Source organism: Rhinopithecus bieti, unplaced genomic scaffold, assembly GCF_001698545.2.
Source record: "Rhinopithecus bieti isolate Rb0 unplaced genomic scaffold, ASM169854v2 scaffold_19722, whole genome shotgun sequence".
Lineage (NCBI taxonomy): Eukaryota > Metazoa > Chordata > Mammalia > Primates > Cercopithecidae > Rhinopithecus > Rhinopithecus bieti.
In genome coordinates, this window is record NW_016809905.1 from 460,270 (window position 1) to 473,510 (window position 13,241).

Below are 13,241 nucleotides of genomic sequence, written 5' to 3' on the forward strand. Positions count from 1 at the left end.
CAAATAAAACACACCAAAGCATAACTTAGATTGCTAAAAGTGAATAATAAAATGTTAAAAGCAGAGGGTAAGAAGAGACACATTAGCATAAAGATGAGAATAATTGCAGACTGCCCATAAGCCATTATGTAAGCCAAAAGACAATTAAAAGACATCATTAAAGTACTTGAAGGCAAAAGCTGTAACATAGGATCAACATCCTGTGAAAATATTAAACTGGAGGTAAAATAAAGATGTATTCAGACAACAAACAAAAAATCTGAGAAAATTCAGCACCAGAAAAAAATCAATAGAATGAATGTCAAAGGAAGTTCTTCAGGTTAACAGAAAATGACAAAACTTTGCTGAGACATATTAATGAAGACCTAAATAAACAGGCTGGGGGTGGTGGCTCATGCCTATAAACCCAGCACTTTGGGAGGCCGAAGCAGGTGGATCACTTGAGGTCAGGAGTTCAAGACTAGCCTGACTAACATGGTGAAATCCCGTCTCTACTAAAAGAATGCAAAAAATTAGCCCAGCTTGGTGGCACATGCCTGTAATCCCAGGTACTTGGAGGCTGAGGTGAGAGAATCACTTGAACCCAGGAGGCAGAGGTTATAGTGAGCCGAGATTGCATCATTGTGCTACAGCCTGGTTGACAGAGCGAGACTCCCTCTCAAAAATAAATAAATAAATAAATAAATAGGTATATTCTGTTAATGGATTAGAAAACTCAATATTGTTAAGTTGGCAATTTTCCCTTATAGACCTATAGACTTAATACCTTCCTTATCAAAATCCAAGAAGGTCTTTTTGGATTGCACAAAGTTGATGAAGTAATTCCAAAATTTACATGAAATAATTAAAGACTTAGAATGACCAAATCAATTTTGTTAATGAAGAAAAATAATATGAGACATATGCTACCTGATTTCAAGACCTACCATAAAGCTATCATACATTTTAATGATGAAGATTCATAATAAGATACGAAATGAAGATACAGGAAATTTCTAGTCAAGTATTAAGATAAAATGCATCGATTACTTCAGCAGCCACAGCAGTGACCTTCAACTCTTTATTTCCTTCCTTTTGGTGTAATTCATGGTTTTATTAAAGATAAAAGTATATCTCTCTTGAAATCCTTTCCATAGAGTATTACAAGTTTATGGGATTAGGACTCAGAATCAGGAAAATAGAGTTGTGGAAAATGGCAAATTTTAAAATAGTTAATTTAAGATGAAGTACAGATTTCTAATGCTCATTGGGAACACCCGAGATGATTCTTCCCCAAACTGTTCCATGCTCTATAATCCAATTTACTGAGTAATGTAAGGGTGACACATCACTGTTAGAAATGTTGATTTGCCCCTGACTTTGCATACAGTGTTCAGTATTATCATTTTACAACCTCAAATGTAAAAATACCTATTATCACTGTTAAAACAATGAGCCCTTCGAGACTTCTCTTACATTTATGAGTGAGCTTACTTTGATTTTATAAACATAAATTACTTTTAATAGTTGGATGCATGTTTTCTCAATAGATAGCAGTTTTTGCAGCAATGCTGATTATAGTACACTAGCCAATTGCTCATTATTGATTGCCCATTTCTTTATCATTGCCTGAAAAAATACACAAGTCTCAATATTATTTAATCTTTAATTATCCTTACTTTTCTTATAATCTTTGATATTTAGGACTGGTAGAGAAGAGAAATTAGATTTTAGAGGAGAAAGGGGACAGAAATATATGATAACACAAATTTAACTTAGCGTGAATTCAGCCTTCATTTTGCCTCAGTGAGTCTAAGACAAAAAACCCCCAAAAATCCAAAATACTGGATTAAGATGTTTTTTAAAAAATCATTTTTAGTCACAAATATCTTGCATCTACCTGAAGAGCTTTGACTACTTATAGTTAGAAGTTATCAATAGTATTACCTTATATATTCAAGACCTTATAACTCTTTTTTTTTTTTTCCCAATTATTTACAAGGCAAAGCACAGTCCCAAGATGCTTCCCTCAATAATGAGTTCAACTTTAACCATACCATCCCAACCATACCAACCACTACAAGGGTAATTCTTGGCCCAACTTCAACCTAGCAGAGCAGCCACTTGCAATCATTAAGCAGACAGCGAATCAAATCGGGCAACATGGTGAAACACCGTCTCTACAAAAAATAGAAAAATTAGCTGGGTGTGGTGGTACACACCTGTAGTCCCAGTTACTTAGGAGGCTGAGGTGGGAGGATGGCTTGAGTCCAGGAGGTGGAGGTTGCAGTGCACTCAAGCCCGTGCAACACAGCCAGACCCTCTCTCTCAAACAACAACAACAACAACAACAACAACAACAACAAAATTATTTTTATTGTAAATGTAGCGAAAGGAGGCAAAGTCTCATGGACATTTTCCTACTGCTTTCTAGTCACATATAGATAAAACCAAGAATAACCAAATGAAGAATAAATTTCAAATCACATGATGTGAAACAAGTGCAGGTGGTCTTGTCTAAAAGTTGGAATCATAATATCTTACACTAATAGCACAAAATATTTGCATGAACTTTTTACAACTAGAAATGCACTGATGTTAGGTTGCTTATATAAGTGTTAAACTTAAGAAAATTATGTATGCACTAATTATCACCAAGAGAAGGCACTCTCTGACCATTTTCAACAATCTCAAAGCAATATATCAGGATTAAAGTCAGGATATTTTAAAAATCCAAGAAACAACAAAGAATCCGGTGATGTAAGGACTTGTAGGATTAACATGAGCTTTGGCTTTTATTCTGAATTAGAGAGGAAGTCATTGAAGTATTTTGCCCAGTTATTGCACTATCTGAATAAATCTCTTTCCTTGTCTTTATATATTTAAAACCCCAGGGATCGGGTCAACTCCAGGTAAAACTTGACTTGGAGACTCAAAAGAATTACATTAGGGTCTGATCTTTCACTTGGCACTTCTCAGTTCTGCTTTTGCCTGTGGGCATCTGTCTGTCATGGGGTTCATATGGCTGCTGATGGCAGCAAACTTACCTCCTCACAGCTCCAAACCCAACAGGAAAGAGGAAAGATGGGGAGACCATTTCTTGGTCACTGAAGTGAAAATGATGAGATTAATTTTGATTGGAAATGTGTCAGTCATTCACACAACTGGTTTTTCCTAGGTCACAAGGCTACCACAGAACTTCACTCTAGCTGAGTTGATGTAATTCTGCCATTTCCCAGATGTAGGACACAGGTCAACTCCTGAAGCTGGGAGTCGAGTGAGCTCCACCTTTGTACGTAAATTAAGAGTTAGATAATGGTGATTTTTTGGAGGAAATCAGACTATCATTGTCAGAACAAATGGGGAATAAATGCTGAGTACCAAAATCTGTCAAATATTAAAACAATATTGGAGGAATAAAACAAGATATCAGCACATACACAATAATTAAAAGATTGGAATTAGGTACATAAATAGACCAATATCTCTTTATGACATGGTAAAACATTAACAGTTAATGTCAGTGAGGTGATGATGGGCTCTACATTAAGTACTATAGTCTTAATTGCCAATAATATGAAAAATATATTCAATATACAATATTAAACAATATTCATAAAAATAAATGCCAGAGACAAAATTATTAAGCAAGGGAAGAAAATACAAAATAATATATTTTAAAGCTGGAATAAGAAAACTTTCCCAAGCAATTAAAATATGATGTCATAAATACAATTATGAGATTGTGACATTAAAATAAAACATAATTTTATAGCAAGAAAGCTGAATATAATAACTTGATATATAAAAGACATATCTATGCATTATATGTTGAAGTAATTATATATATAATTAATATAAAGAAATTATATGCAAAGATATACATACATAACTTTGAGGCTCCATATGTGCCAAACAGAGTCCTAGTTTTTCTACCTTTGTTATACCAAGTATCATATCATATGATACCAAGTATCATAGGTCTATAGGACAGACAATATTATTACTACTTTCCTGAAAAGAAATATGAAGCGCAGAGAAATTTTGTAGCATGTTCATAGCTACATAGGTAGTAAACAACAAAGATGGGATAGCGAGATAAAAACCCTGGGTTGTCTGATTAGAAAGCCCACATTATTTACCACCACACTGTATTTTTGACATCAACACTTAGTCTCTTTCCACTATTTTGCATCTGAAAAGGAAGTAGGTAGCACATGAAAGTGTTGCTTCTCATTTTATTTATTTTTGCTCTGCAATAAAAACAAATGTATTTAACAAATATCATATGTTGGCCAGGCGCGGTGGCTCAAGCCTGTAATCCCAGCACTTTGGGAGGCCGAGGCGGGCGGATCACAAGGTCAGGAGATCGAGACCATCCTGGCTAACACGGTGAAACCCCGTCTCTACTAAAAGTACAAAAAACTAGCCAGGCGAGGTGGCGGGCACCTGTAGTCCCAGCTACTCGGGAGGCTGAGGCAGGAGAATGGCGTGAACCCGGGAGGTGGAGATTGCAGTGAGCTGAGATCCGGCCACTGCACTCCAGCTTGGGCGACAGAGCGAGACTTCGTCTCAAAAAAAAAAAAAAAAAAAAAAAAAAAAAAATCATATGTTGCACATTTCCATATATGGCATAGGATACAAATTTGATTAAGATATAATTCTGCCCAGTAGAAGGTGGGAGAAGGGAAAGGAAGAAGAAGAAATAGAAAATATAAGTTGAATCTGATGCTTAATGTGATTTTTACTCCATGTATACTTTTACTCAAATGATAGCTTGTGCACGTGCAAGGATGGACTGTGCTATTTCAAAGTACTTTCTATGGGGAAGAAAAGAAGGAGAGGAAAAGGGAGGTGGAGATGGCCATGTTTCTCCACTTCCGAAGGAAAAGGCCCTTTGGTCACCATAGGTGGGAGGAAAAAAAAAGTTAAATAAATGGGAGGAATATTATACAGGGAGCAGAAGTATGTGTTTTGCATGGAGGCCTCATTTTAGCAATACCTTTTTTGCTGTTCTGCTTCCAGATCTTATTTGCCAGTTTAATGCCTATGAAGTTCTTATGATGAATGAAAATCTTTCAAGTACTGTTGCCTCATTAAATGCATTATTTATTAATTTAACATCTAGTACTCTCGACAAAGAGCCAGTGAAATGAGTTATTGAGTTCCAGGGAAAAAATGAGAACATAATTTTGAATTTATTATCTCTCTCTATATATACACACAGTTCATAATTGGATTACATATAATAATGATATCAATATGTCTCTCAGTATCGAAGTTGGATTCTGGTAATTTTTTTATGTGAGGTTCTTGTGTTACAGTCAGCATAGATTTCTGGAGCATTTGTCTGTTGATCTTTTGGTGGCCTCAAACCTCATTAAGTGGTGAGGGAGATGCTGCTTCTGCTATGTGAGAATTTGATGGCAGAATTAACACAACCTGTGAAACAATCAGAATGCCATAGGTGAGTCACCCAAATAACCTCAGAGTGCCCCTTTCCTGCCCACATGAAGTCGTTGTCATCATCATCAGAGTTTACTCTTTTCTTCTCTGATTCATTCTCAAGATCAAGCATGTGGGACTTCTCAGTCATTCTTTAGATCAGGCCTGATGTAGGACACAACATTCAGTGGTAGCTCTTGACCCGAGCTGTGATGACCACTGCCCTGGTCTTGCAAGTAAATCAGTCTTACATGTGAATGACAGTGCACGATACGATGGGTAAACCAAGGTGTCATGAAAAATATGGGGCTCTTCTTCCAAACCAGGTTGTTCATGCTGATGGCATCAACATACCCAAATCATGATTTGCTGGTTATAAATAACGCATTGCAAAAACCACACTGGCCCAGAATAGCAGGGATCATCGCGAAACTCAGAAAAGTTCTGGTTGTTCTTCCACAAACTCATTGTGACATAGGGTTGGTGGAAGAACCAGGAAGAGATAGAGACCTAGCTATCATAGGCCCCAAAACCACTGCTTTTCTGAATTCACACCAGGAGATTAGGAAACAACCTTCCCCAGCTCCTATGCTAAGAGCCTAAGGGAGCACAGGCTTAAATACTCTGACATGAAAGTTACTAAAGAGTTTGCCTCCATGTCCAAATGTTTCACTCAGTAAAAATAAAAACCTTTAGTCAATGAAATTATAAAATCATTGGTAATTGCTAAGGATCTCTCCCTTCTCAGGTTTTACAATGCAAAACCCACTATTAGAGCTAATGTGCTATAGTCAATCTCTCTTCAGTGAGGAAGGGCTGTAGAGGAGTGAGACGTGGTGTTGCCTGGGAATCTCAAAAGAAGACAAAGAGGTACAAGATGATGGAGAAGGGCACCAGAAGAACCATCTCATCAAACTATGATTATTTATGATTATTTTATTATTAGGTTGTCGGTTTTGTCTGCCTGTGGGCCTTTGGGTAATGAAGCTAATGAGTAGCTGTTGGGATTTTACTATCCATTTCCTCATTCTGGAACCCTCAACCCTTGGAGGATATCCCTCCCCATTCTTCCTAGAGCTTCTTTCTTGGTCTCTTCTTTCCTTCCATTCCCTACTTTCCTCTCTCCGTGTGACATTCTTTGGGTTTAACTGCCAGGAGCAGCATCAGCTGCAGGTCTTGGGGTAAGAGAGTGGATAGGTGGGCACAGACTGATAGAGAAGTCTGAGATCATGATATTTCATGGAAATATTCCAGGAAAAGTTGTTGTAATAGGATAATGGAATAAAATAAAATATTTTTGGGGGACTTCTTCATTGTGAAATATCCTCATATCTGGATTCAGAGGTTATGCACTTTGAGGTAGAAAGAAAGGGGAAAAAGCTTTTATGTAGCTATTGTGTTAGGCAGAGTTCTAAGGTGGCACTCACTAACCCCTTGTGATTCCCTTCTCTCGAGTGTGGATGGAACCTGTGTATAGGATGAGATACAAGTTCTGTGTGTAGGTACTAACTACTTAACTTTCAATTTATCAAAAAAGGCATTATTCTGAATGGACCTTACCCGTTCGTGTGAACCCTTTATGAGAGGATTAAAGCATTAGCAACCTGCTGGTTTCAAAGATAAAATACATTGTCCTGAGTTCTCCAACTGAGAGGAAATGAATTTCACCACATTAGCGTGGAAGAGAATCAGAAGCTTCAGGCAAGGCCACAGCCCCAGCCAACTTCCTGATGACAGCCCTGTAAGATCCTGAGTCTAGGACCTACTTCAGCTGGGCTCAGACTCTTGAACCATGGAAACTGAGAGATAATGAATGCATTCCGTGTTAAGACTCTAAGTTTGTGTAAGTGATTACACAGCAATAGAAAACTGATACAGACATCTTCAAATGAAGGCCAATACTCACCCCACCAGGGGTACAACAGACTGCTTTACATCCAAAGGCAGAGAGGGACACAGCAATGCAGAATTCCAGCACACTTAGGACGAGCACCATGCCATCCATACCCTAGGAGAAAACTCATAACAAAAGAATGTGAGAAATGGAGATGACAAGTGGAAACATGTACCAGTAACCACAATGTCATCAGAGAAAAAGCACTGGCTGGGAGTCAGGAAACCTGCCTCCCAGTGGCAACCATTCCCTTGACCAATTCTTGATCTGCTGAAGTAACTTCTCACTTTTTTCACTGATAAAATAATCACAGACATTTATTCCCTAGTTCAGTACCTCCCAGTGCTATTGTGGGCATGGAAGATGAAAGTGCTTTAAAAAGTTAGGAAGGTGGTATAAAGATAATTGTCATCTTATCCTATTGAGTACTAGAAACTCATATCATTGACAAAATATTATGATTCCATATCTTAGTGATTGTAAGCAGAGTAATGGTCCCCCAGGGAGGTCTGCATCCTTGTCCCCCTAATCCTCAGTTTCTGGGGATTAGAACGCAGACCTCCCTGGGGACCATTGTTCTTTTGCACAGCAAAAGCATTAAATTTGCAGATGAAATTAAGGTTGCTTATTAGTTGATATAAGATAATTTTCCTGGATCATTCAGGTGGGTTCAGCATAATGACAGAATCCTTATAAGTGGAAGCAAGAGGCAGAATAGAGTTCAAGAGACATTTGAAGATGCTGCATTGCTTGATTTGAAGGTAGAGGACAGGATGACAAACCAAGCAACATAGGCAGCCTACAGAAGCCAGAAACAGCAGTAAAACTTATTGTCACCTAAGCCTTCAGAAAGGAGTACGGCCTTGCCAACACTTCGATTTTAGCCTAGTAAGACCCATTTTGAACTTCTGACCTCCAGAAATATAAGATAACCAAACTGTGTTGTCTTAAGACACTAAATTTGTAGTAATTTGTTACAGTAACAGTAAGAAGCTAATACAACAATGAATATCAAGTAGGTCAGTCTTTAATCCATCTCTTCAGAGCACTGACTTTAGGTCTAGTCTTCAGCCAAGAAACATGGTCAAAATTTGGAGAACACTGGGCAGTGCACTCATTTCTATTCATTTTACCCTGGATTGATGCAGGGATTATCTGGTTTAAATATTCTCTCTTTTTCTCTCCATGGTTAGGGATAGTCCCTCTGTTGTGGAAGAGCCAATAGACCAAGAGCTCAGGATATGAGTGATGCAGACTTAAGGAGACCTTGAGAATATTTGCACTCATTGCTTTTTTATTTTCTTGTGCCTTCAACAGCTGTAGTGGCCTCTGTGTTTCCAACATTGTTGTAGGCACAGAAGAGAGCAGCAAACTAAACAGACAGTTCCCCTGTCTTCAAGGATTTCACCATCTAGAAGGGTAGACTAGAAGATGGCAAGCTTTCTATAAAGGCCACATAATGTACATTGTAGGTTTTGCAGACCATAAGGTCTCTGTCACACATATTCAAACCTGCTATTATAACACAAAAGCAGCACTACACAACATGTAAACAAATGGGCTTCATTATATTTCAATTAAACTTTATTTATGAAACTTTATTTACAAAAACAGGTACAGGGCTGGGCCTCCAAAAAAAGTAGCATGTATATAGACCTGTGGACTGATTGTGCAGGTGCCCAGGCAAGAATAGACCGGTTGCTTCAAATCCCAGGAAGCCCTTATGGAGGTCCTCTGCTATAAAAACAGTCATAATAATGTTCACACAATTAACAGGAATCCATCATGGACTCTGGGAAACGTAATTGAGATGAACGCAGAACCAGCTACATAATTTAGAGTCTCTTGTTTAAAATTTTTAAAGACAATATCAAGATAGCAACAGCAGAGCGTTAGATCAAGCATAGGGCTCTTTGAACCATGAAGTCCTGAGTAACTGCACGGGTCCCATGCCCAAGAAATCAGCCCTATCGAGTTGGCCAATTCCAGATTTTGTCTCTGTCATTGTGTCCTTAAAATCTACCAATGAAGAGACCTTCATAAACTAAAAGTAAGGTCCTTCTTCAGGATAGCAATAGCAAATAATAGGGGAATTAGAGGCAAGAAGTTGTAGAATCTAAACTTCTTTTTGCCAATTTCTAACTGAATGACCTTGAAAGAATTTGTCAAATTCTCTATAGAAGCGTTTTCTTATTTTGAGGGAGTGGCAAGAAGTAAAATTGCTTACTACAAAAAGCATTAGAAATCTCAAGGGAAGTAAATTAGTAAGTAAATAAGGCAGTAAATTAGTTTAGCAAAGTTTAGCAAAGACACCTCAAGGGGTTATTTTGGTGTGATTATATAGCCCACAAAACTATGTAGAATTCGCTAGGAATGAAGTCAACAGAATGCGATTGATTCTGCCTAGTAAGTTAGGAAGAATGTTGGGTTTCCACTTTTACATAAGGGAAGGACACAGTAAGGAAGAGAACTAAGCAGCAAGACAAAAGGCTGAAAGTTCATATAGAGGGAAAGTAACAAAAAATTTGCGGGTGTTGAAAAATGACCAATAGGCTTTCTCTTTTTTGTGAGATGGAGTCTTGCTCTGTTGCCCAGGCTGGAGTGCAATGGGTCCATCTCGGCTCACTGCAACCTACGCCTCCCAGGTTCAAGCAATTCTCCTGCCTCAGCCCCCTGAGTAGCTGGGATCACAGGACATGCCACCTTGCCTGGCTAGTTTTTGTATTTTTAGTAGAGACGAGGCTTCATCGTGTTAGCCAGGCAGGTCTTGAACTCCCAACCTCAGGTGATCTGCCCACCTCAGCTTCCCAATGTGTTGGGATTACAGGCATGAGCCCCTGCGCCCAGCCAAGCTTTTTAATAATAAAGATTTAATTGTGCATTTTAGTCTGCTGTGATGTGCTGCAAGAACTCTTCCTCCCCACAATTACCCAATAGCCCAAAATGTCAAGAAGTTTTACTACCTACAAAATATGGTGTAGGTGGCATTTTCAGAATAAAGCAGTTAGCATAGCATTAAGATAAGAAAAAATTGTACAAAAAAGTAGTAAAATTCAGAATGAAGATTAAGAATTTATCAGGAGCTAGATGTTGAGGAAAAAAGTGGTTAACCTTGCAAGAACATCCAAAGATGTTGGAAAGGATACTGAGTTACTTGACACTTGGAAAATACTGTTCAAGACAATTTTACTTCATTATTAGAGAACAGGAACTGACATCTGGGCCCCAGTTTTAGAGGAGATAACAGTACATACTGCATCACTGTTTTGAAATTGAACAGAAAAATTTATACAAGATACCCAGCACAGTAACTATTAATGAGTAGGTGTTCTGTAACTATTACGCTTTCTTCCCATTTTGCCTCATCACATGTAGAGTAGAGACAGAGATGAGACACGTACCTAAATCCTAAAGGAAAGATTATTTTATTTCTTAATCACTCCAACTTCCCAGTCATTCAGCAATTAGGGATTATTAATTATTGTTGTTGCCAGAGCCAGCACTCCCCAAACTTGCTTCTATGATAATATGCCCTGAAAAGAGGTAGCACCAACCATTAAGATGGACACAGTCCCGTGACAGTTATTTGAGTTGCCATCGTAGTTACAGTAATGGTGATAAAATGAATAAATCACCAAGCTAATTATGTTGATTAAGATCCCTGATACAGCCAGTACAGAGCTGGTGATATTCACTCCCAGGCTACCTCGGACCTAGAAAGGAATGAAAATCAATTAATCCAACAACATCCTCAAATATATCTCCATGAATCACTTTACACCCACCGTTTCTTTCTTACTGCCATCTATCTTTATCTTGATTATTTCAATAGTCTTCTAACTTGTCTTGTGGTTTCAACTCTAATCTCTTGCCAAAACACAAACATGATCTCATTATCCCCCAGCTTAAATTCTTCAGATGATTCTTGTGGGCACATAAGATAATCTCCAAATCTCTTTAGCAGGGTTTTCAATGTCCTTCACACTTTAGCTGGACAGCCCTGTGTCCTTCCCTGCCATTCCTTGCTTCTGAAGCCTGATTTCTTAAAATTTTTCTTTCTTTCTTTTTTTTTTTTTTTTTTTTTTTTTTTTTCTGCTCTGTCACCCAGGCTGGAGTGCAGTGGTACAATCTCGGCTCACTGCAAGCTCCACCTCCTGGGTTCACGCCATTCTCCTGCCTCAGCCTCCCGAGTAGCTGGGACTACAGGCGCCCGCCACTACGCCCGGCTAATTTTTTGCATTTTTAGTAGAAACGGGGTTTCACCGTGTCAGCCAGGATGGTCTCGATCTCCCGACCTCGTGATCCACCTGCCTTGGCCTCCCAAAGTGCTGGGATGACCGGCGTGAGCCACCGTGCCCGGCTTCTTATCATTTTTCTAAATGCTGTTTGTCTGTCATGCCTCTATACCTTTTGTATATTCTCTCTCTCAGCAGTATGTTCTTTTCTGTACATTCTCTTCTCATGGATAAAGGTAAGGAGGCTTTTAATAAGAACTAAAATTGCTGACTGGGCGCAGTGGCTCATGCTTGTAATCCCAGATTTTGGGAGGCCCAGTGGGGGTGGATAACCTGAGGTCAGGAGTTTGAGACCAGTCTGACCAACATGGAGAAACCCTGTCTCTACTAAAATACAAAATTAGCCAGGCGTGGTGGTGCATGCCTGTAATCCCAGCTACTCGGGAGGCTGAGGCAGGAGAATCACTTGAACCTGGGAGGCAGAGGTTGCAGTGAGCTGAGGTGGCGCCATTGCACTCCATCCTGGGTAATAAGAGCAAAACTCTGTCTCAAAAAACCAAAAACCAAAAAAAAAAAGAAACCAAAAAAAGAAAAGAAAAAGAAAAAATAACTCAACTTGCACAGCAAAGTGTGAGGAGTATGTGTAATGTGGCTGCAGCTGGAGGGGACACTAGGGAGTTGGGTTAGGCCAGATTTGAAAAACACATATTGGTCATGTTCCAGAATTTGATATTTATCTTTTGAACAAAGAAAACTCGAATATGGACTTTAACAAGAAAAAACATTTATTAAGATATGGACTTTTGCATTGTATTGGCTTTATGAAAGGTATCTTGGCATGAGAGTTACATTTTAAATTTGCTTCTTATGTAATAACCTTATTATGAATTTCTTTTATTGAAAACTCAAAATCCTTTTTGAATACAGTTGGAATCTACATTGTAATCAATGGGTCAGTAAATATTATGCCACACTGATGCTTGGTGTCACTGTCATGGGCTGACTCATGCTGCAGGGTTTTGCTGGAGTGGTCCCGCTTAATATTTCTTCTCAATAATTCTCTATATCTTCAAAAAGATTCCCTTCGCAAGGGTAAGATTCCCTACCTTGCCAAAATATCCAGTCCTATGTCAGTAATTAGCCTGACTGAAATTTTTGAAAGACAGATTTTAGTAGGTAAAACGCACAATTGCTCTGATTTTTTACAAACAAGGAAACAAAACCTATTTTACACCCTGGCAGAATACATTTTTTGTTAATCTTTCCTTTTTTTGATACCAAAAAAAAGAAAATATTACTCACCAGGCCTTTTGTAGTTCTAATTCCTGCTGCAATTGACAGGGATCCTGAAATAATAAACTAAAAATGAGAGAAAAAATGAAGGTAAAAAACTTTAAACCAGTATTGGGAGTCATAACTTACTAAACTTAATTCTAAATTAGGTAGGTATGTTAATCAGATCAATTATCTTAGACAAAACCACAATGGTTTGCACATTATTTTCCCTTTTCCCAGAAAGAACAGAGAAATTATACCAGATAAAACCATGGGAGAATTTATCAAGGTTTTCAAATAACGTCTAACTGAAATGATATCAAACCTGTTTGAGGGCACTAGGAGATAAAGTTTCCAAACTTATGATACAAAGTAATTCTTACACGGTACCAAAATTGATGATGATATTTAAA

General features: G+C 38.3%; 1 protein-coding gene across 4 annotated transcripts in view; it reads right to left on the bottom strand.

The window, feature by feature from the left end:
• Nucleotides 1-5,067: 5,067 nt before the first annotated feature.
• Nucleotides 5,068-13,241, bottom strand: part of LOC108541332 (membrane-spanning 4-domains subfamily A member 4A) — a 60,594-nt gene continuing 52,420 nt past the window's right edge. For 3 of the 4 annotated variants that reach the window (XM_017890817.1, XM_017890818.1, XM_017890815.1), the window contains exons 4-7: nt 12,856-12,912; nt 10,873-11,031; nt 7,331-7,432; nt 5,068-5,421 (exon numbers count right to left, since the gene is read on the bottom strand). In XM_017890817.1, the coding sequence (XP_017746306.1) occupies nt 5,350-5,421; nt 7,331-7,432; nt 10,873-11,031; nt 12,856-12,912 (390 nt within the window). In that variant the 3' untranslated portion in view covers nt 5,068-5,349. The remainder of the gene's footprint in view (nt 5,422-7,330; nt 7,433-10,872; nt 11,032-12,855; nt 12,913-13,241) is intronic. The other variant, XM_017890816.1, reaches the window with a different exon arrangement.